This window comes from Zonotrichia leucophrys, unplaced genomic scaffold, assembly GCF_028769735.1.
Source record: "Zonotrichia leucophrys gambelii isolate GWCS_2022_RI unplaced genomic scaffold, RI_Zleu_2.0 Scaffold_209_87164, whole genome shotgun sequence".
NCBI classification, from domain to species: Eukaryota; Metazoa; Chordata; class Aves; order Passeriformes; family Passerellidae; genus Zonotrichia; species Zonotrichia leucophrys.
Window position 1 is genome coordinate 1 of NW_026992414.1, and position 25,352 is coordinate 25,352.

General features: G+C 59.3%; 1 protein-coding gene across 1 annotated transcript; it reads right to left on the reverse strand.

Annotated features, from left to right (window-relative positions):
• Positions 1-278: 278 nt before the first annotated feature.
• GPT (glutamic--pyruvic transaminase) lies at positions 279-24,984 on the reverse strand. Its single transcript, XM_064738162.1, has 12 exons — positions 24,537-24,984; positions 20,256-20,345; positions 20,051-20,159; positions 18,345-18,478; positions 14,077-14,320; positions 11,874-11,953; positions 11,646-11,782; positions 8,473-8,647; positions 5,705-5,860; positions 2,293-2,364; positions 2,242-2,261; positions 279-556 (listed from the first exon to the last, which is right to left on the reverse strand). Exons 1-12 carry the CDS (start codon positions 24,735-24,737, stop codon positions 463-465), a joined length of 1,512 nt encoding a protein of 503 aa, XP_064594232.1. The 5' UTR covers positions 24,738-24,984; the 3' UTR covers positions 279-462.
• Between the last annotated feature and the right edge of the window lie 368 nt (positions 24,985-25,352).

Genomic DNA, 25,352 nt, shown 5'->3' on the forward strand with positions numbered 1-25,352 from the left:
ATTTTGGGATTTCAGCATTTGGGGATTTTGGGATTTCAGCATTTGGGGATTTGGGATTTCAGATTTTGGGGATTTTGGGACTTTGAAATTTCAAATTCTGGAGATTTTGGGGATTTGGGATTTCAGCATTTGGGAATTTTGGGATTTCAGCATTTGGGCTGTCCCTTCTGCTGCTCCTCCACCGCCTCCACCCCCAATTCCTGCACGAATCCTCCCCACCCCAAAATCCCCCAAAACCCCAAAATCCCCCCAAAACCTCCAAGGCCGCGGGTGCCACCACCGCCGGTCACTGTCCTTTATTTGGGGACACGGGAGGGGTGGGGACCTGCCCCGCAATTCCCAAAAAACAAAAACGGCCCCGCGACACCTGGGGAGGGGTGGCACGAGGTGACAGAGGTGACAGAGGTGGCAGGAGGTGACAGAGGTGACAGAGGTGACAGAGGGGCCGCGGCCACCCCCTGGTTAAGAGAATTCCTGGACGAATTTGGTGTAGAAGGAGCTGAGGTTCTCCAGAAGGATCTTCAGCTTCTCCGTGGGCGGCAGGATGGTCATCCTGGAGATTGGTGAGGAAAAAAAACCAAAAAAAAATTAAAATTTGGGAAAATTTGGGGAAATTAATCCCCAAAATTCCCGCCCTCAAAAAAATTTTCCGTATGGCAAAAAAAAAATTTAAAAAAAAATTCAATTTTTTGTCCCCCGGTTTTGCAGAGGAATTCCCAAAAATGTGGTCAAGGAAAAGGTTGGGTGGGGGATTTGGGGTTTGGGGTTTTGGGATTTTGGGATGGGGAAATTTGGAATTTGGGGATTGCGGGATTTGGGGATTTGGGGGTTTGGGGATTTGGGGTGGGGGGACTTGAGGATTTGGGATTTGGGAATTTGGGATGGGGGGATTTGGGAATTTGGGGATTGAGGATGGATTTGGGGATTTGGATGGGGGGGATTTGGGTGATTTGGGATGGGAGGGATTGAGGGATTTGGGATTTGAGGATTTGGGATGGGGAATGGGGATTTGGATGGGGATTTGGGGTGGGGGATTATTGAAGATTTTGGGATTTGAGGATTTGGTAATTTGGGATGGTGGGAATTTGGGATGGAGGAGATGAGGTTTGGGATTTGGGGTTGGTGGGGGATTTGGGGTTGGGTGGGATTTGGGGGATGGGCGATTTGGGATTGGATGGGATTGGGAATTTTGGGGAAGATTTGTGGGGGGATTTGGGAGAGGGGATTTGGTTGATTTGGGGATTGGGATTGGGGATTTGGGTTTAGGATTGGGGATTTGGGATTTGGGAGGATTTGGGGTGGGGGATTTGGAGTGAATTTGGGATGGGGGAATGGGGATTTGGAATGGAACGGGATTTGATGGGGATTTGGGTTGGATTGGGGATAGAGATTTGGGATGGGGATTTGGGGAATTTGGGGATTTGGAGGATTTGGATGGAGAGGAATTGGATGGATTCCCAGAAAGGGAATTTGGGGTGGGATTGCCTAGGAACAGGATTTGGGTGGGATTCAAAAACAGGGAATTTGGGTGGGATCTCCCAGGATCAGGAATTTGGGATGGGATTTCCAAATGGGAATTTGGGGTGGGAATCTCCAGAAAGGGAATTTGGGGTGGGAATCCAAGAATGGGAATTTGGGGTGGGGATCTTCAGGAACAGGGAATTTGGGTGGGGATCTTCCAAAATCAGGGAATTTGGGGGGGATCTCCACAATTAGGGGAATTTGGGGTGGGATCTCCCAGAAACGGGGAATTTGGGTGGGATTTCCACGGAAAGGGAATTTGGGTGGGGATTCCAACAGGGAATTTGGGATGGGATTCCCAAATGGAGAATTTGAGATGGGATCTCTCAAGAATAGGGAATTTGGGTGGGATCTCCAACAAAGGAATTTGGGGTGGGATCTCCAGAATACTGGGAATTTGGGGTGGGATTTGTCAGGAAACAGGTAATTTGGGTGGGGATTCCAAACATGGGAATTTGGGGTGGGATCTCCCACAATTGGGGAATTTGGGGTGGGATCTCCCACAAATGGAGAATTTGGGGTGGGATCTCCCAAGATCTCGGAATTTGGGGTGGGATCTCTCAGGAACAGGGAATTTGGGGTGGGATCTCTGAGGAACAGGGAATTTGGGGTGGGATCTCCAGAAATGGGGAATTTGGGGTGGGGGATCTCCAAGATTACGGAATTTGGGTGGGATCTCCAAGAACAGGGAATTTGGGTGGGATTCCCAAGGAGCCACGGAAGTGGTAGGTGCACCTCTTCTGCCGAAGCAGCTGCATTTGGGGTGGGGACGGGCACGACGCAGATGCCCGTTTCCTCCAGGAGCCGCATGCAGAAGAACATGTCCGGGCTCTGCTTCTTCTCCTGGCAACCGGGAACGCAATTCCGGCGTTGGGAAAACCGGGATCCGATCCCGCGGGGGGGCGGGGGATCGTCCCACACACCCCACGTGCATCGGGATCCACCCCAGTAAATCCCACATGGATCGGGATCCATCCCCAGTAAATCCCACATGGATCAGGATTGATCCCAATGAATCCCACATGGATCAGGATTGATCCCAGTGAGTCCCACATGGATCAGGATTGATCCCAATGAGTCCCACAACTCCTGGGATTGATCCCAGTGAGTCCCACATGGATCGGGATTGATCCCAGTGAGTCCCACAATTCCTGGGATTGATCCCAGTGAGTCCCACATGGATCAGGATTGATCCCAGTGAGTCCCACATGGATCAGGATTGATCCCAGTGAGTCCCACATGGATCAGGATCGATCCCAATGAATTCCACAATTCCTGGGATTGATCCCAGTGAGTCCCACATGGATCAGGATCCATCCCAATGAGTCCCACATGGATCAGGATTGATCCCAATGAGCCCCACATGGATCAGGATTGATCCCAATGAGTCCCACATGGATCGGGATTGATCCCAATGAATTCCACATGGATCGGGATCGATCCCAATGAGCGCCACAATTCCTGGGATTGATCCCAATGATGCCCACATGGATCGGGATTGATCCTGATGAATCCCATAACTCCTGGATCGATGCAATGAGTCCCACAATTCCTGGGATTGATCCCAATGAGTCCCACATGATCACGGTGGGATTTTGGGATTTCGGGATTTGGAGCTGCTGTGTGTTGGGATTTTGGGATGTTGGATTTTGGGATTTTGGGATTGTGGGGCGTTGGGTGTCCCCACACCCCCAAATCCCCAAATCCCAAACTCCCAATGAGTCCCCCAACTCCTGGGATTGATCCTACCCAGTCCCACACGGATTGGGATCCATCCCAATGAATACCACAATTCTTGGGATTGATCCCAGTGAGTCCCACAACTCCTGGGATTGATCCCACCCAGCCCCACACGGATCAGGATCGATCCCATCCATCCCCACATCTCCAGGTTGGGATCCCGTCCATCCCAGTTGGGATCCCGTCCATCCCCACATTCCCGGTTCAGATCCCACCCAACCCCACATCTCCAGGTTTGGATCCCATCCCAGTTGGGATCCCGTCCATCCCCACATCGCCTGGTTTGGATCCCACCCAACCCCACATCTCCTGGTTGGGATCCCATCCATCACAGGATGGATCCCGTCCATCCCAACATCTCCCAGTTGGGATCCCGTCCATCCCATGCTGGGGTCCTGTCCATCCCCACATTCCCGTTCAGATCCACCCATCCCCAACATCTCCTGGTTTGGATCTCACCCATCCCAGTTTGGATCCCGCCCATCCCCACGTCTCCTGGTTTGGATCCCATCCATTCCCACATCTCCAGGTTGGGATCCCATCCATTCCAGTTGGGATCCAACCCATCCCACATCTCCTGGTGTGCATCCCATCACAGGATGGATCCCGTCCATCCCAACATCTCCCAGTTGGGATCCCGTCCATCACAGGATGGATCCCGTCCGTCCCAGTTGGGATTCTGTCCATCCCAACATCTCCATGTTGGGATCTGTCTGTCCCAGTTGTGGTCCCACCCATCCCAGCTGGGATCCTGTCCATCCCTACATTCCTGGTTTGGATTCCATCCATCCCAACATCTCCCAGTTGGGATCCCGTCCATCACAGGATGGATCCCATCCATCCCAGTTGGGATTCCATCCATTCCCACATTTCCCAGCTGGGATTCCACCCATCCCCAACATCTCCTGGTTTGGATCTCACCCATTCCCACATCTCCAGTTTGGATCCCGTCCATCTCCATGTCTCCCAGTTTGTAACCGGTGCATTCCCACACCTCCAGGTTGGAATTCCATCCATCCCAGTTGGAATCCCTCCCATCCACCCGTTCCCAGTTTGGATCCTGCCCATCCCCACATTCCCAGTTTGGATCCCGCCCATCCCAATATCTCCAGGTTGGGAATTCGTCCATCCCAGTTGGGATCCCGTCCATCCCAACATCTCCAGGTTGAGATCCCATACATCCCAGTTTGGATCCCGTCCATCCCCACATTCCTGGTTTGGATCCCACCCATTCCCACATCTCCTGGTGCGCATCCCATCCATCACAGGATGGATCATGTCCATCCCAACATCTCCCAGTTGGGATCCCATCCATCCCACTTTAGATCCCATCCATCCCCACATCTCCTGGTTTAGATCCCGTCCATCCCCACATTCCCAGTTTGGATCCCGTCCATTCCCACATCTCCTGGTGCGCATCCCATCCATCACAGGATGGATCATGTCCATCTCAGCATCTCCCAGTTGGGATCCCATCCATTCCCACATCTCCTGGTTGGGATCCCATCCATTCCCACATCTCCAGGTTGGAATTCCATCCATCCCAGTTGGGATCCCTCCCATCTGCCCGTTCCCAGTTTGGATCCTGCCCATCCCCACATGCCCAATTTGAATCCCACCAATCCCAATATCTCCAGGTTGGGATCCCATCCATCTCGGTTGGGATCCAGCCCATCCCAGTTGGAATCCAGTCCATTCCAACATCTCCCAGTTGGGATCCCGTCCATCCCAGTTTAGATCCCATCCATCCCACTTTAGAACCTATCCATCCCCACATCTCCTGGTTTGGATCCCACCCATGCCCACATCTCCTGGTGTGCATCCCATCCATCACAGTATGGATCATCTCCATCTCAACGTCTCCCAGTTGGAATCCCGTCCATCCCAACATCTCCCAGTTGGGACTCCATCCATCCCAATATCTCCCAGTTTGGATCCTGCCCATCCCCATACCTCCCAGGTGGGATCCCATCCATCCCCACATCTCCTGGTTTGGATCCCATCCATTCCCACATCTCCTGGTGTGCATCCCATCACAGGATGGATCCCAACCCATCCCAGCTGGGATCCTGTCCATCCCAACATCTCCCAATTGGGATTCCACCCATCCCCAACATCTCCTGGTTTGGATCCCGTCCATCCCAGTTGGGATTCCATCCATACATCCCAACATCTCCTGGTTGGGATCCCATCCATCACAGGATGGATCACCTCCATCTCAACATCTCCCAGTTGGGATTCCACCATCCCCAATCCCTGCTTTGGATCCCATCCATCCCAGTTGGGATTCCATCCATACATCCCAACATCTCCTGGTTGAGATCCCATCCATCCCACTTGGGATCCCGCCCATCCCACCTGAGATCCCGCCCATCCCCGCGTTCCGGCTGTGCCTCCCGCCCATCCCGACATTCCCGGCGCGCTCCCGGCGGCATTCCCGTACCTTGGCGGCGGCCACGGCGCGGGGCGGCAGGTCGATGCGGGGGAAGGAGTACATGGCGCCCTGCACGGGGTTGCAGTGGATGCCGGGCGTGCGGTTGAAGATCTCCTCCGTCAGCCGCGCCTTCTCCGCCAGCGCGCTCAGCACCGCCTCCCTCTCCTGCAGCGGGAAAAATGCTCGGAATTCCGATCCAGGACATCCCATTGGCCCATTGTCCCATTATCCCATTGTCCCATTGTCCTCCCTCTCCTGCACTGGGGAAAATGCACGGAATTCCGATCCAGGGCTTCCCATTGGCCCATTGTCCCATCCCATTGTCCCATTGTCCTCCCTCTCCTGCAGCGGGAAAAATGCACGGAATTCCAATCCAGAGCTTCCCATTGGCCCATTGGCCCATTATCCTATTATCCCATCCCATTGTCCCATTGTCCTCCTTCTCCTGCACTGGGGAAAAAGCACGGAATTCCTATCCAGGACGTCCCATGGTCCCGTTATCTCATCCCATCCCACTAGCCCATTATCCCATTATCCCACTACCCCATTATCCGATGATCCCATTATCCCATTATCCCATGATCCCATCATCCCATCCCATCCCATCCCATCCCAATTCCATTATCCCATCCCATTACCCCATTATCCTATCCCATTGTCCCCTTATCCCATTGTCACATTATTCCATTATCCCATTTTCTCATCCCATCCCATCCTCTTTTCCCATCTCATCCCATCTCAATTCTATTATCCCATCCCATTACCCCATTATCCCATTACCCCATCATCCCATCCCATCCCATCCATTATCCCATTATCCCATTATCTCATCCCATCCCATTATCCATCTCATCCCAATTCTATTATCCCATCCCATCCCATTGTCCCTACCCATTATCCCATTACTCCATTATCCCATTATCTCATCCCATGTTCCCATTACCTCATCCCATCCCAATTCTATTATCTCATCCCATCCAATCCCATTATCCCATCATCCCATCAGCCCATTATCCCATCCCATTACCCCATTATCCCATCCCATTATCTCATCCCAGACTCCCATCCCATTATCCCATTACCGCACTATCCCATGACCACATAATCTCATTATCCTATTATCCCATTATCTTGTCCCAATTAAATTTCATTCCATCCCATCCCATAATCCCACCCCATTATCCCATTCCCATCCCATGACGCCATTACCCCATTATTCCATTACCCTATCATCTCACTATCCCATTATCCCAGCCGAATTCCACTCCATCCCATCTCGTTATCCCATTATCCCATTACCCCATTATCCCATTACCCCATTATCTCAATCTCCCATTCTCCCATTCTCCCATTGTCTCATCCCATTATCCCATTACCCCATTATCCCATTACCACATAATCCCATTATCCTATTATCTCAATATATCATCCCAATTAAATTCCATTCCTTACCCCATTATCCCATTATCCCATCTCATTATCCCATTGCCCCATTACCATATTATCTCATTATCCCATTATCCCATCCCAATTCCATTCCATCCCATCCCATCTTGTTATGCTGTTATCCCATTATCCCATTATCCCATGATCCCATTATCCCATTATCCCATTACCCCATTACCCCATTACCCCATTATCCTATTATCCCATGATCCCATGATCCCATGATCCCGTTATCCCATTACCCCATTACCCCATTCTCCCATTCTCCCATTACCCCATGATCCCATTATCCCATTATCCCATTATCCCATTATCCCATTATCCCAATCCCATCCCACCACTCCGTACAACCTGGAAGCGCTCACAGGACAGGTTTGGGTGGATCCCATGACCATGGATCCCATCCCACCTCATGGATCCCAATCCCAAGGATCCCAATCCCACCCCAATCCCAATCCCAATCCCAAGGATCCCAATGTCTCCGTACCGCCTGGAAGCGCTCATAGGATGGCTCTCCGGGCTGGGGCGGGTCCATGACCATGGATCCCATCCCATGGATCCCAGCCCAACCCCAATCCCATGGATCCCAATCCCATGGATCCAATCCCAATCCCATGGATCCCAATGTCCCCGACCGCCTGGAAGCGCTCGTAGGACGCTCTCCAGGCTTGGGTGGGTCCATGACCATGGATCCCAATCCCATGGACCCCATCCCAATCCCATGGATCCCAATCCCAATCCCATGGATCCCAAGGATCCCAATGTCTCCGTACCGCCTGGAAGCGCTCGTAGGACGGCTCTCCGGGCTGGGGTGGGTCCATGACCATGGATCCCATCCCACCCCAATCCCATGGATCCCAATCCCATGGATCCCAATCCCATGGATCCCATCCCAATCCCATGGATCCCAATCCCAATCCCATGGATCCCATGGATCCCAATCCTCCGTACCGCCTGGAAGCACTCGTAGGACAGCTCTCCTGGCTGGGGTGGGTCCATGACCATGGATCCCATCCCATGGACCCCACCCCAATCCCATGGATCCCAATCCCATGGATCCCATGGATCCCAATGCCCCGTACCGCCTGGAAGCGCTCGTAGGATGGCTCTCTGGGCTGGGGTGGGTCCATGACCATGGATCCCATCCCATGGATCCCATCCCAATCCCATGGATCCCAATCCCATGGATCCCATGGATCCCAATGTCTCCGTACCGCCTGGAAGCGCTCGTAGGACAGCTCTCCTGGCTGGGGTGGGTCCATGACCATGGATCCCATCCCATGGACCCCATCCCAATCCCATGGATCCCAAGGATCCCAATGTCTCCGTACCGCCTGGAAGCGCTCGTAGGACGGCTCTCCGGGCTTGGGCGGGTCCACGATGGCGTCCAGGATCATCTGTCCGGGCACGGGCGGGCACAGACGGACGGACACGAGCTTGGTCAGCTCGGCCTTCACCTCGGGGTGCAGGTTCACCACCTCCATGTACCCACCACGCAGGCCGCACCTGCGGGACGCGCCCGGTTCAACACGGAATGCCGGGAATGCCGGGAATGCCGGGAATGCTAGGAATGGGGCGGGGGGTGGGAGATGGGAGTGGGACCCGTGGGTGGGGTTTGGGATGGGATCCATGGGTGGGAACCTTTGGAGAGGGACCCATGAATGGGATCCATGGATAGGAACCTGATGGGAATCCATGGATGGGAACCTATGGAGAAGGACCAAAGGATGGGACTATGGATGGGATCCACGGGTCCATGGATGGGGGTTTGGGATGGGATTCCATGGATAGGAATCATGGAGAGGCACCCATGGATGGGAGATGTGGGGGGATTCATGTGGGGTGTGATGGGATCCATGGATGGAGTGTGGTGGAATCCATGGATGGGAACCTTTGGAGAAGGATCCATGGATGGGATCCATGGATAGGAACCTATGGAGAGGCACTCATGGATGGGAACCTTTGGAGAGGCACCCATGGATGGGAGATGTGGGTGGGATCCATGGGTGAAGAGCCATGGATGGAGTTTGGGATGGGAATCCATGGATAGAAACCTATGGAGAAGGACCCATGGATGGGGACCATGGATGAGATCTATAGATGGGGTTTGGGATGGAATCCATGGATAGGAACCTATGGAGAGGCACCCATGGATGGGAGATGTGGGTGGGATCCATGGATGAAGATCCATGGATGAGTGTTTGGGATGGGATCCATGGATAGGAACCTATGGAGAAGGACCCATGGATGGGATCCATGGATAGGAACCTATGGAGAAGGATCCATGGATGGGACTCATGGATGGGATCCATAGACAGGATCCATGGATGGGGGTTTGGGATGGGATTCCATGGATAGGAACCTTTGGAGAGGCACCCATGGATGGGAGATGTGGGTGGGATCCATGGATGAAGATCCATGGATGGAGTGTTGGGATGGCATCCATGGATTTGGAGAACCATATGGAGAGGGACCATGGATGGATCCAATGGAAGTAGGAACTTTGGAGAGACACCCATGGATGGGATCCACGGGTGGGAACTTTTGGAGAAGGATCCATGGATGGGAACCATGGATAGAAACCTTTGGAGAAGGACCCACAGATGAGATCCATGGGTGGGATACATAGATGGGATCCATGGATGGGATCCATGGATCCGGGTTTGGGATGGGAATCCATGGATGGGAACCAATGGAGAGGCACCCATGGTCGGGGTTTGGGATGGGAATCCATGGATGGGAACCATTGGAGAGGCACCCATGGATGGGAGATGTGGGTGGGATTCATGGGTGGGACCCACAGATGGGGTTTGGGATGGGAATCCATGGATAGAAACCTATGGAGAAGGACCATGGAAGGTGGGAGGATGTGGGTATGGATTGACTATGAAAGGATGGGGTCTGTGGATGGGATCCATGGATGGGGATTTGGGATGGAATCCATGGATGGGAACCTTTGGAGAAGGACCCATGGATGGGATCCATGGGATGGGAATTTGGAGGGATCCATGGATGAATGGCTTTGGAGGGACGATGGGAACCATGGATAGAACCTATGGAGAAGGACCCACTGATGGATCCATGGATAGGATACCTAGATGGGATCCATGGATGGGACCATGAGAACACGATGGATGGGAATCCATGGATGGGAACCTATGGAGAAGGACCCATGGATGGGAGATGTGGGTGGGATCCATGGATGAAGATCCAAGGATGGAGGTTTGGGATGGGAATCCATGGAGAAGGATCCATGGATGGGAGATGTGGGTGGGATCCATGGATGAAGATCCATGGTTGGGGGTTTGGGATGGGAATCCATGGACAGGAACCTATGGAGAAGGACCTATGGATGGGAACCCATGACATCCATGGGGTGGTGGTGACATCTCCATCCCAATCCATGACCCCAATCCCACCCCCAGGAGATCCATGGGGTGGTGGTGGCCTCTCCATCCCAATCCATGACCCCCAGGAGATCCCTGGGGTGGTGGTGACTCTCCAATCCATACCCAATCCCACCCCCAGGAGATCCCTGGGGTGGTGGTGGCCTCTCCATCCCAATCCATGACCCCAATCCCACCCAGGAGATCCATGGGGTGGTGGTGGCCTCTCATCCATCTCCCAATCCCATCCCAGGAGATCCATGGGGTGGTGGTGGCCTCTCCATCTCCAATCCCAGCCCAGGAGATCCATGGGGTCGTGGTGGCCTCTCCATCTCCAATATGACCCAATCCCACCCTAGGACATCCATGGGGTGGTGGTGGCCCCTCCATCCCAATCCATGACCCCAATCCCACCCCCAGGAGATCCATGGGGTGGTGGTGGCCTCACCTCCAATCCATGACCCCAATCCCACCCCCAGGAGATCCATGGGGTGGTGGTGGCCCCTCCATCCCAATCCATGACCCCAATCCCACCCCAGGAGATCCATGGGGTGTTGGTGGCATCTCCACCCAATCCTGACCCAATCCCATCTCCAGAGATCCATGGGGTGGTGGTGACATCTCCATCCCATCCATGACCCCAATCCCACCCCCAGGAGATCCATGGGGTGGTGGTGACATCTCCATCCTGAATCCCTGACCCTATCCCATCTCCAGGAGATCCATGGGTGGTGGTCGGCCTCTCCATTCCAATCCTGACCCCATCCAGCCCCCGGAGATCCATGGGGTGGAGGTGTCCCTCCATACCATCCATGCACCCCATCCACCCCGGGATCCATGGGTGGTGTGGCCCCCAATCCGTGGCCCCAATCCACAGGCCCAGAGATCCATGGGGTGGTGGTGGCCTCTCCATCTCCAATCCATGACCCCAATCCCACCCCCAGGAGATCCATGGGGTGGTGGTGGCCTCTCCATCCCAATCCCACCCCCAGGAGATCCATGGGGTGGTGGTGGCCTCTCCATCTCCAATCCATGACCCCAATCCCACCCCCAGGAGATCCCTGGGGTGGTGGTGGCCTCTCCACCCCACGTCTCTGGGGACCCGTGGTGGCACTCACTCTCCCATGAAGCCCTTGGAGGTGGAGTGGAAGGACGCCAGCTCCACCGACTCCGAGTAGGGCGGCCCCAGCTCCATCAGGACCTTCTTGAAGGAGTGGAAGGCCGAGCCCTGGGCGTAGATGTTGTCCTGGTACACCTGCCGTGGGGACAGCGCGATGTCACCGCGGGAATTCCGGCTCTTCCCGGGAACCGGGGACACGCCCCCAGGCCAGCCCGGCCCCGCCCACCTCATCGGCCAGCAGGAAGAGCTTCTCCTCGTAGGCGAACTTGATGACCTGCTCCATGCACTCGCGGCTCTGCACCTGGCCTGGGACAGGCGCGGGGCTCAGCCCACCGGGACACAGCGTGGTGCCACCACAGGGGTCCCACCGAGATACTCCATGGGTCCCACTGAGATACTCCATGGGTCCCACCACAGGGGTCCCACCGAGATACTCCATGGGTCCCACTGAGATACTCCATGGGTCCCACTGAGATACTCCATGGGTCCCACCACAGGGATCCCACCCGAGATACACCATGGGTCCCACTGAGATACTCCATGGGTCCCACCACAGGGATCCCACCCGAGATACACCATGGGTCCCACTGAGATACTCCATGGGTCCCACCTCATTGATCCCAACAAGATACACCATGGGTCCCACCACAGGGATCCCACCCGAGATACTCCATGGGTCCCACCACAGGGATCCCATGGATCCCACCAGAGATACACCATGGGTTCCACCTCATTGATCCCACCGAGACACACCATGGGTGCCACCACAGGGATCCCACCCAAGATACACCATGGGTCCCACCTCATGGATCCCACCAAGATACACCATGGGTCCCACCACAGGGATCCCACCGAGATACTCCATGGGTCCCACCACAGGGATCCCATGGATCCCACCCGAGATACTCCATGGGTCCCACCACAGGGATCCCACCGGGACACAACGTGGTGCCACCACAGGGATCACACCTCACCCCATGGATCCCACTGAGATACTCCATGTGTCCCACCACAGGGATCCCATTCCAGGTGTCTCATCCCACCCTAGATATCCCATGGATCCCAGCCTAGATACCCCATGGATCCCACCCCACAGACCCCATGGATCCCACCCCACAGACCCCATGGATCCCACCCCACAGACCCCATGGATCCCATCCCATGGATCCCACCTCAGATATCCCACCTCAGATATCCCACCCTACAGACCCTATAGATCCCATCTCATGGATCCCACCCCACAGACCCCACAGATCCCACCCCACGTGTCCCACTCCATGGATCCCACCCCACAGACCACACCCCATGGATTCCACCTCAGATATCCCACCCTATAGACCCCCCACAGATCCCATCCCATGGATTCCATCCCATGGACCCCATCCCATGGATCCCACCTCAGGTGTCCCACCCCACAGACCCCACAGACCCCACCCCACGGATCCCACGTGTCCCACCCCACAGACCCCACAGACCCCGGACCCCTGGTGTCCCACCCCACAGACCCCACAGACCCCACATTCCCCACTCCACATGTCCCACCCCACAGACCCCACCCCACAGACCCCACATTCCCCACTCCATGTGTCCCACCCCACAGACCCCACCCCACAGACCCCACAGATCCCACCCCACTGACCCCATGGATCCCACCCCACAGACCCCACAGATCCCCCCACAGACCCCACCCCGTGTCCCACCCCACAGACCCCACAGACCCCACCCCACAGACCCCACCCCACAGATCCCACCCCCCGGACCCCACCCCCGTGTCCCACCCCACAGACCCCACAGACCCACCCACAGCCCCCACCCCCGTGTCCCACCCCATAGACTCCACAGATCCCACCCCCCGGACCCCACCCCCGTGTCCCACCCCACAGACCCCACCCCCCGGACCCCACCCCCCGTGTCCCACCCCACTGACCCCATGGATCCCACCCCACAGACCTCACAGACCCCACAGACCCCACAGACCCCACTGACCCACCCCACAGACCCCACATTCCCCACTCCACGTGTCCCCCCCCACAGATCCCACCCCACTGACCCCATGGATCCCACCCCACAGACCCCACAGACCCCACAGCCCCCACCACCCGTGTCCCACCCCACGTGTCCCACCCCACAGACCCCACAGCCCCCACCCCACGTGTCCCACCCCACAGACCCCACAGACCCCACCCCACAGACCCCACAGCCCCCACCACCCGTGTCCCACCCCACAGACCCCACAGACCCCACAGACCCCACAGACCCCACAGACCCCTGGTGTCCCACCCCACAAACCCCACAGACCCACAGCCCCCACCCACGGACTCCACCCCCGTGTCCCACCCCACAGACCCCACAGCCCCCACCCACAGACCCCATCCCACGGACCCCACCCCCGGTGTCCCCCCCCCCAGCCCCGCTGCCCCCTCGGGTACCGGTGGGGTTGCCGGGGTTGATGATGCAGAGCGCGCGGGGGTTGCAGCGCCGGCGGCCCTCGGACAGCGCCCGGCGCAGCTCGGCCACGTCCAGCGCCCAGCAGCGCTCCTCGGCCAGGTAATAATTGACCTGCGCCGCCTCCAGCTCGGCCAGCGCCGCCGAGTACAGCGGGTACTGCGGGATCGGGATCAGCACCCCCGTGCGCGACGCGCCCGAGCCGCACACCAGCAGCTTCAGCATGTTCTGGGGGGACACGGAGGGGACAGTGAGGGGACAGCGAGGGGACAGTCACGGGGCGGGATGTGGGACACCGAGGGGACAGCAGGATCGGGATCAGCGGGTACAGCGGGTACAGCGGGATCGGGGACACGGGGAGGGACAGCGAGGGGACAGTAATGGGGGACACCGAGGGACAGCGGGTACTGCGGGATCGGGATCAGCACCCCGTGCGCGACGCGCCGAGCCGCACACCAGCAGCTTCAGCATGTTCTGGGGGACACGGAGGGGACAGTGAGGGGACAGCGAGGGGACACGAGGGGACAGTCACGGGGTGGGAATCGGGACATGGAGGGGACAATCGGGACAGTCATGGGGCGGGAGAGGGGACAGCGCCATCGGGGACAGCGGGATCGGATCAGCGGGTACAGCGGGATCGGGGGACACGGGGAGGGGACAGTGAGGGGACAATCACGGGATGGGAATCGAGACCTGGAGGGGACAATCGGGACAGTCACAGGGCGGGATGGGGACAGGGCCATCGGGTACAGCGGGATCGGGATCAGCGGGTACAGCGGGATCGGGGGACACGGGGAGGGGACAGCGAGGGGACAGTCACGGGGCGGGGATCGGAACAGTGAGGGGACAGTCATGGGGGACACCGAGGGGACAGCGGGCACTGCGGGATCGGGATCAGCACCCCGTGCGCGACGCGCCCGAGCCGCACACCAGCAGCTTCAGCATGTTCTGGGGGGACACGGAGGGGACAGTGAGGGGACAGCGAGGGCACAGCGAGGGGACAATGAGGGGACAATGAGGGTGTGGGATAGGGGACAGCGAGGGGACAGCGAGGGGACAGCGCCATCGGGGACAGCGCCATCGGGGACAGCGGGCACTGCGGGATCGGGATCAGCACCCCCGTGCGCGACGCGCCCGAGCCGCACACCAGCAGCTTCAGCATGTTCTGGGGGACACGGAGAGGGGACAGTGAGGGGACAGCGAGGGGACAGCGAGGGGACAGTCATGGTGTGGGAATCGGGACATGGAGGGGACAATCGGGACAGTCACGGGGCGGGATGGGGGACAGCGCCATCGGGTACAGCGGGATGGGGATCAGCGGGTACAGCGGGATCGGGGGACACGGGGAGGGGACAGTGAGGGGACAATCACAGGATGGGAATCGGGACATGGAGGGGACAGCGAGGGGACAGTCACGGGGCGGGATGGGGGAGAGCGCCGCCGAGTACAGCGGGATCGGGATCAGCGGGTACAGCGGGATCGGGGGACACGGGGAGGGGACAGCGAGGGGACAGTGAGGGGACAGCGAGGGGACAGTCACGGGATGGGAATCGGGACATGGAGGGGACAGCGAGGGGACAGCGAGGGGACAGCGGGCACTGCGGGATCGGGATCAGCACCCCCGTGCGCGACGCGCCCGAGCCGCACACCAGCAGCTTCAGCATGTTCTGGGGGGACACGGAGGGGACAGTGAGGGGACAGTGAGGGGACAGCGAGGGGACAATGAGGGGACAGTCAGTGAGTGGGGATCGGGACATGGCGGGGGAGCAAGGGCACATTGAGGGGTCAGAGTGGGGTGTGCATTGGGACATGGAGGGGACAGCGAGGGGATGGGTTGGGGTGGGACTCGGGACATGGAGGGGACATTGAGGGGTCAGAGTGGAGCGGGAATCAGGACACGGTGGGGGACAGAGAGGGGACAATCAGGGGACAGTCAGGGAGTGGGATGCGAGACAGCGAGGGGACAGCGAGGGGACATGGAGGGGACAGAGAGGGGACATGGAGGGGACAGAGAGGGGACACTGAGGGATCAGAGTTGGGTGGGAATCAGGACATGGCGGGGACAATCAGGGGACAATCCGGGCGTGGGGTGGGGGACAGTGAGGGGATGGAGAGGGGATGGGGTGGGGTGGGAATTGGGACATGGAGGGGACATAGAGGGGACAATCAGGGGACGGTGTGGGGGACAGTGAGGGGACAGTGAGGGGACAATCGGGGGTAGGAAGCAGGACATGAAGGGGACAATCAGAGGACAACCAGGGTGTGGGGATTGGGACATTGAGGGGACAGAGTGGGGGTGGCAACCAGGACATTTTGGGGACATTGAGGAGACATGGTCAGGGTGGTTGTGGTGACAATGAGAGGACATCACGGGGACACGGCTGGGGTGGCATGGGGACAAAGAGGGGACAGGATGGGATGGCAATCACGACATTGTGGGGACAATGAGGGGACATAGTTGGGGATATGGTTGGGGTGACATGGGGACAAAGAGGGGACATCACGGGGACACGGTTGAGGTGGCATGGGGACAATGAGGGGACAGTGGGGACAACGGACAGGACAGTGGCGACAATGAGTGGTGACAATGAGGGACTCGGGGGGACATCCCGGGGACAGCCGGACGGTGGCACACGAGGGACAGCGAGGTGACACCGAGTGACAGGGAGGTGACACGGAGTGACAGGGAGGTGACACCGCCCTGGTGTCCCCATCGGCGCCACCATCGCCACGGCAACCACACGGCCCCGGCGACACCGCGGGGAGCTGGCACTGTCCCCAGGGCGGGCGCGGGGACACCAAGTGCCACCACCCCCAAGTGCCACCACCCCTCCTCCCCCTCGAGCGACACAAAGGTCCCTTTGTCACCGCCCGCCGTGGGAACGGCCTGGGGGTGGCACCGAGCCCGGGGGGTGGCACCGAGCCCGGTGTCCCCTCGGTGTCCCCGGGATGTGGCGGGATGGGGGTGGTGGCACCGTGCTCGGTGTCCCCGGGCTGTCACAGGGGGTGTCCCCGGGCTGTCACAGGGGGTGTCCCCGCTGTCCCCGGGCTGTCACAGGGATGGTGTCCCCGGGCTGTCTCAGGGGTGGTGTCCCCGCTGTCCCCGCTGTCCCCGGGCTGCCACAGGGTTGGTGTCCCCGCTGTCCCCGCGCTGTCACAGGGATGGTGTCCCCGCTGTCCCCGCGCTGTCACAGGGGGTGTCCCCGCGCTGTCACAGGGGTGGTGTCCCCGGGCTGTCACAGGGATGGTGTCCCCGGGCTGTCACAGGGTTGGTGTCCCCGGGCTGTCACAGGGATGGTGTCCCCGGTGTCCCCGCTGTCCCCGGGCTGTCACAGGGTTGGTGTCCCCGCTGTCCCCAGGATGGGGTTGGTGACCCCGCTGTCCCCGGGCTGTCACAGGGATGGTGTCCCTGGGGTGTCACAGGGTTGGTGTCCCCAGGCTGTCACAGGGGGTGTCCCCGCTGTCCCCGGGCTGTCACAGGGTTGGTGTCCCCGGGCTGTCACAGGGTTGGTGTCCCCGCTGTCCCCGGGCTGTCACAGGGATGGTGTCCCCGCTGTCCCCGGGCTATCACAGGGTTGGTGTCCCCGGGCTGTCACAGGGATGGTGTCCCCGCTGTCCGGGCTGTCACAGGGATGGTGTCCCCGGTGTCCCCGGCTGTCACAGGGATGGTGTCCCCGCTGTCCCCGCTGTCCCCGGGCTGTCACAGGGGGTGTCCCCGCTGTCCCCGTGGCTGTCACAGGGTGGTGTCCCCTCGGTGTCCCCAGGCTGTCACAGGGTTGGTGTCCCCGTGCTGTCACAGGGTTGGTGTCCCCGGTGTCCCCGGGGTGTCACTGGGATGGTGTCCCCGCTGTCCCCGGGGTGTCACAGGGTGGTGTCCCCGGGCTGTCACAGGGTGGTGTCCCCGCTGTCCCCTGGCTGTCACAGGGGTGGTGTCCCCGGTGTCCCGGGCTGTCACAGGGATGGTGTCCCCGGGGCTGTCACAGGGGTGGTGTCCCGCTGTCCCCGGGCTGTCACAGGGTTGGTGTCCCCGGTGTCCCGGGCTGTCACAGGGGTGGTGTCCCCGGTGTCCCCGGGCTGTCACAGGGGTGGTGTCCCCGGTGTCCCAGGCTGTCACAGGGTGGTGTCCCCGGGATGGGGTTGGTGTCCCCGCTGTCCCCGGGCTGTCACAGGGTTGGTGTCCCCTCGGTGTCCCCGGGGCTGTCCCCGCTGTCACAGGGCGGGGCAGGGGGCGGGGCAGGGGGCGTGGCCGTACCACGATGGCGTCGCTGGCGCCCGTGGACAGGAAGATGTCGTCGGCCTTGGCGGGGATGCCGCCGTCGCGGCGCTCGATGTAGCGCGCCACGCTCTCGCGCACCATCTGCACCCCGGGGCTGGCGCTGTACGAGCCTGGGGACACGGGCGACACGCGCGCTGTCACCTCCCCATGCCGGGGGGTGGCACCGCACTGGGTGGTGGCACTCCATCGGGTGGGGGGGACATCGGGGTGGAGGGGACTTTGGGATGGGAGGGGGGACATTGGACACCTGGGTTATTGGGGACATTGGGGGACTGGGGGGACATTGGGGGCATTGGGGACATTGGGGACATTTTGGGGACATTGGGGAGATTTGGGGACATTGGAGATGTTGGGGACATTGGGGGATATTGCGGCAACATTGGGGAAATTTGGGATATTTGGGGCATTGGGGACACAGGGGACACAAGCACTGTCACCTCCCCATGCCGGGGGGTGGCACCTCACTGGGTGGTGGCACTTCCCCCGGTGGTGGCACTCCATCGGGTGCGGGGGACATCGGGGTGGAGGGGACTTGGGGATGGGAGGGGGGACATTGGACACCTGGGTTATCAGGGACATTGGGGGACATTGGGGACAGGGGACAGCCACATTGTCACCTCCCCATGCCGGGGGGTGGCACCGCACTGGGTGGTGGCACTTCATAGGGTGGGGGGGACATCGGGGTGGAGGGGACTTTGGGATGGGAAGGGGGGACATTGGACACCTGCAGTATTGGGGACATTGGAGACATCAGGGACATTGGGGACATTGGAGATGTTGGGGACATTGGGGACATTGGGGGACTGGGGGGACATTGGGGACATTGAAGATGTTGGGGACATTGGGAGGCATTGGGGACATTGCGGGGATATTGGGGCAACATGGGGGACATTTGGGACATTCCAGGGATGGGGGATGGGTGGAGTTGGGTGTTGGATTCGGGATTTTGGGGCTTTTGGGATTTGGGATTTTGGGATTTTGGGTTTGGAGTTTTGGGGTTTGTGGGATTTTGGGATGCTGGGTTTGGAGTTTTCGAGTTTGTGGGATTTTGGGATTTGTTGGGTTTGAGATTTTGGGGTTTGGGGATTTTGGGTTTTGGGGGTTTTGGGATTTGGGATTTTGGGATGTTGGGTTTGGAGTTTTGGGGTTTGTGGGATTTTGGGATGTTGGATTGGAGTTTTCGTGTTTGTGGGATTTTGGGGTTTGGGGATTTTGGAATTTTGGGATGTTGGGATTTTGGAATTTGTTGGGTTTGCAGTTTTGGGGTTTTGGGATTTTGGGGATTTTGGAATTTTGCGATGTTAGGATTTTGGGATTTGTTGGGTTTGAGATTTTGGGTTTTGGGATTTTGGTATGTTGAGATGTTGCAATTTGGGGTTTTGGGGTTTGCTGGTTTTGGGGTTTTGGGTTTTGTGGGATTTTGAGATTATGGGGGTTGGGGATTTTGAGTTTGGGATCATGGGATTTTGGGATTTGGGGAATTTAGGATTTGAGATTTTGGGATTTTGGGGGTTGGGGATTTTGGATTTGGGGATGTTGGGATTTGGGGTTTTGGGATTGTTTGTATTTGGGATTTTGGGGTTTGTTGGATTCGGGATTTTGGACTTTGTTGGTTTTGGGGTTTAGGATTTTGGGATTTGGAGATTTTGGGGTTATTTTGGGGTGTTTTGGGTGCCACCCACCCACGCTGCGCCCCCCGCAGGCGTCCAGCAGGCGCTGCGCGCGCTCCTTGGCGTCGCTGGGCACCGACTCGTCCTTCATCAGCTCCGGGCACACGCACAGCGCCGTCACCTGCCCGGGGACACCGCGGTGACACCACGGGGACACCGGGGGGTGGCACCCCGGGGGGGGTGGCAGCGGTGTCCCCCCGTGTCCCCAGGGCCGTACCTGGCGCAGGAAGGTGATTGGCTGCTGGCCCATGGCGTGGGCGTCACCGATGTTGGCCTTGATCACCTCGGTGAAGGGCTTGGGGACACCCTGGGGACAAAGGGACAGCGGTGAGGGGACAGCGGTGAGGGGACAGGGACAGGGGTGAGGGGACAGGGATGGGGACAAGGGGACAGCGGTGAGGGGACAGCGATGGGGACACAGGGACAGGGATGGGGACACCCTGGGGACAAGGGACAGCGATGAGGGGACAGGGATGGGGACAGGGGGACAGCGGTGAGGGACAGTGGGGACACAGGGACAGGGGGACAGTGGGAACACCGGGGACACCCTGGGGACAAAGGGGACAGTGGTGAGGGACAGCGATGGGGACACAGGGACAGCGATGGGGACAAAGGGACAGGGATGAGGGGACAGTGGGGACAGGGATGGGGGGCAGTGGGGACACAGGGACAGGGATGGGGGGACAGGGATGGGGACACCCTGGGGACAAAGGGACAGCGGTGAGGGGACAGTGGGGACACAGGGACAGGGATGGGGACACGGGGACAGTGGTGGGGACACCCTGGGGACAAAGGGACAGCGGTGAGGGGACAGCGGTGAGGGGACAGCGGTGAGGGGACAGGGGGACAGGGGGGACACAGGGGGCAGCGATGGGGACACAGGTTTGGGGACACCCTGGGGACAAGGGACAGCGGTGAGGGGACAGCGATGGGGACACAGGGATGAGGGGACAGGGGGGACACCCTGGCAACAAAGGGACAGCGGAGAGGGGAGGGGATGGGACAGGGGACAAAGGGACAGCGATGGGACAGCGATGGGGACAGCGATGGGGACAAGGGGACAGGGACAAGGGGACAAGGGACAAAGGGACAGGGATGAGGGGACAGTAGTGGGGACAAGGGGACAGGGATGGGGACAGCAGGGATAAGGATGGGGACAAGGGGACAGGGACAAGGGACAGGAATGGGGACAAGGGACAAGCAGACAGGGACAGCAGGGACAGGGACAGGGATGGGGGACAGTGGGGACACAGGGACAGGGATGGGGGGGCAGGGATGGGGACAGGGACAGGGACAGGGACAAGAATGGGGACAATGGGGACAGGGACAGGGACAGGGACAAAACCAGGTCACCCTTCACGGCCCCACCCAGGCCTGTCCCCACCCAGGGCCACCCCCGCTGTCATTGTCACTGTCACTGTCACCTCCGGGGCGGTGGCGCCACCCCCGTAATGTCCCCTGTCCTGGGAGTGGCCGCGACCTCGGGGACATTGGGACATCGGGGACTTTGGGGACATTGGGGACATCGGGGACCTTGGGGACAATGGGGACACGGGGCAGGGTGGCAGCGATGTCCCCACCCCCGCTCGGACTTCGGCCACCGCGGACTCTGCCCCGGGTGGCACCGCCCCGATTGTGTCACCGTGTCACCCGCTGTCACCTGTGTCCCCGTGTCACTCAATGTGTCCCCTGTGTCATCCGATTGTGTCACCGTGTCCTCAGTGTCCCCTGTGTCACCCACGATGTCCCCCGTGTCCCCGCCACCCCCCAAAGGGACCCCGGGCGTGGGACACTGAGGGGACATTGAGGGACACTGAGGGACACTGAGGGACATTGAGGGGACATTGAGGGGACATTGAGGGGACACTGAGGGGACATTGAGGGACATTGAGGGGACATTGAGGGACATTGAGGGGACACTGAGGGGACATTGAGGGACATGAGGGACACTGAGGGACATTGAGGGGACATTGAGGGGACATTGAGGGACACTGAGGGGACATTGAGGGGACACTGAGGGGAAAAATTCGTTTTCTGGGGGAAAAAATTCCTTTTTTTGGGGAGAAAAATTTCCTTTTTTGAGGGCATAAAACCGCTTTTTTTTAGGGGAAAAAAATTTCTCTTTTCAGTAAAAAAATCCCATTTTTGGGGGGGAAAAATTCCTTTTTTGTGAGATAAAAATTCGCTTTTTAGGGGAAAAAAATCCCATTGGGGGAGGATAAAAATGCCTCTTTTTGGGGATAAAAATTCTCATTTTGGGAGGCATAAAACCCCCTTTTTTCGGGGGGAGAAATTTCCTTTTTGGGAAAAAAATCCTTATTTTGGAGGGATGGGAAAATTCCTTTTTTGGAGGAAAAATATCCTTTTTTGGGGGCGATAAAAATTCCCTTTTTTGGGGGAAAAAGTTCTCATTTTTTGGGGGAAAATTCCCATTTTTGGGAGCATAAAATCCCATTTTTGGGGTAACCCCCCCATTTTTGGGGGTGTTTATGGGGCCACGTTGGGGGTGCCCCAAGTTTGGGGTCCCGGTTTTGGAGTTGGGGGTCCTGATTTGGGGTTGGGGGTCCCGATTTTGGGGTTCGGGACCCCCATTTTGGGGTTGGAGGTCCCGATTTTGGGGGTCCCGATTTGGGGTGGGGTGTCCGAATTTTGGGGTGAGGGTCCCGATTTGGGGTTGGGGGTCCCGATTTTGGGGGCCCCGATTTGGGGGGGGTGTGCGAATTTTGGGGATCCCGATTTGGGGGGAAGGTCCGAATTTTGGGGGTCCCGATTTGGGGGAGGTGTCCGAATTTTGGGGGTCCGATTTGGGGGGAAGGTCCGAATTTTGGGGGTCCGATTTGGGGGGAGGTGTCCGAATTTTGGGGGTCCCGATTTGGGGGGAAGGTCCGAATTTTGGGGGTCCCGATTTGGTTGGGGGATGTCCGAATTTTGGGGGTCTCGATTTTGGGGTTTGGAAGGGTCACGATTTTGGGGGTCCCGATTTGGGGTGGGGGTCCCGATTTTGGGGGAGTGTCCGAATTTGGGGGTCCCGATTTGGGGAGAGGTCTCCGAATTTTGGGGGTCCCGATTTTGGGGTTGGGGGTCCCGATTTTGGGGGGTCCCGATTTGGGGGGAAGTGTCCGAATTTTGGGGGTCCCGATTTAGGGGAACTGTCCGAGTTTTGGGGTCTCGATTTTGGGGTTGCGGTCCCGATTTGGGGGTCCCGATTTTGGGGGGGTGTCCGAATTTTGGGGGTCCCGATTTTGGGGTTTGGAGGGGTCACGATTTGAGGGGAGGTCTCCGAATTTTGGGGATCCCGGTTTGGGGGAAGGTCCGAGTTTTGGGGTTTTCGATTTGGGTTGGAGGTTTCCGATTTTGGGGGTCCCAATTTGGGTTGGGGTCCCGATTTGAGGGGAGGTCTCCGATTTTGGGGGGTCCGATTTGGGGGGGTGTCCGAATTTTGGGGGTCCCGATTTTGGGGTTGGGGGTCCCGATTTTGGGGTTTGAAAGGGTCACGATTTGAGGGGAGGTCTCCGAATTTTGGGGGTCCCGATTTGGGGTTGGGGTCCCGATTTTGGGGGGGTGTCCGAATTTTGGGGATCCCGATTTGGGGTTCGGGGTCCCGATTTGGGGGTCCCCATTTGGGGTTGGGGTCCCGATTTGGGGGGATCTCCGAATTTGGGGGTCCGATTTTGGGGTTGGAGGTCCCGATTTGGGGTCCCGATTTTGGGGGTCCCGATTTGGGGGGAAGTGTCCGAGTTTTGGGGTCCCGATTTGGGATTCGGGGTCCCGATTTTGGGGACAATACCCGGGTTTGGGAAGGGGGTCCCGGTCCAGGGGGGGTTATCCCGGTCCAGGGGGGGTTATCCCGGTTTGGAGTCGGGATATCCCGGTTCTGGGGGGGTTATCCCGGTTTGGGGTCGGGTTATCCCGGTTCTGGGAGGCTATCCCGGTTTTTAGGGGCAATTCCCGCTCCGGGACAGATTGTCCCGGTTCTGGGGGGCATTTCCCGGTTCGGGACTGAGTGTCCCGGTTCAGGGCCGGGTTCTCCCGGTTTGGGAAGGGCTATCCCGGTTCTGGGGGACATTTCCCGGTCCGGACTGAGTTGACCCGGTCAGGGCGGTCTGTCCCGGTCCGGTTGGGTCGCCTTCTCCGGTCCGGGACGGGTTGTCCCGGTTCTTGGGGACATTTCCCGGTCCAGGACTGAGTGTCCCGGTTCAGGGCTGGGTTGTCCCGGTCCAGGACAGGTTGTCCCTGTTCGGGACTGAGTGTCCCGGTTCGGGATCGCCTTCTCCCGGTCCGGGACGGGTTGTCCCGGTTCTTAGGGGCAGTTCCCGGTCCGGGACGGGTTGTCCCGGTTCAGGGCTGGGTTGTCCCGGTTCTGGGGGGCATTTCCCGGTCCGGTATCTCCTTCTCCCGCTCCGCTCCGCGCCCTCCCGTTCCCCGGCTCTATCCCCCCGCCTTGTCCCGGTTCTGTCCCGCTCCCGGCCCGGTTTGTCCCGGGTTGTTCCCGCTTTACCTTGCGCAGCTCCTGCTCGATCTCCATGGCGCGGATGACGATGGGGCCGCGCACCGCGTACTCGACGCGGCGGATCGCGGGGTTCATCGACTCGGGGGTCAGCACCGGGCCCCGCCGCGCCGCGGAGCCCGCGCCCGCCGCCGCCGCCGCCGCCGCCATCGCCAGGAGCCTGCGGGGCCGCAGCGCCCTCAGCGCCCGCATCGGGACCGCCCGGACAGCGGGGAGGGACCGGGACAGCCCGGGACAGCGGGGAGGGACCGGGACAGCCCGGGACAACGGGGAGGGACCGGGACAGCCCGGGACAACGACCGCGATACCGCCCCCGGGGCAAAGGGGACAGCCCGGGACAGCCCGGGACAACGGCCGCGACACCGCCCCGGGGCAACGGGCAGGGACCGGGACAGCGGGGAGGGACCGGGACAGCCCGGGACAACGGGGAGGGACCGGGACAGCCCGGGACAACGGCCGCGACACCGCCCCCGGGGCAACGGGGACAACGGCGATACCGCCCCCGGGGCAACGGGCAGGGATGGGGACAGCCCGGGACAGCCCGGGACAACGGTCACGATACCGCCCCCGGGGCAACGGGCAGGGATTGGGACAACGGGGAGGGAATCGGGGACAAGCCGGGACAATCACGATACCGGGGGACAGCCCGGGACAACGGCCGCGACACCGCCCCCGGGGCAACGGGGACAACGGCCGCGACACCGCCCCCGGGGCAACGGGCGGGGATGGGGACAAACCGGGACAATCGCGACACCGCCCCCGGGGCAACGGGAGGGGATGGGGGGACCCCGGGACAACGGCGATACC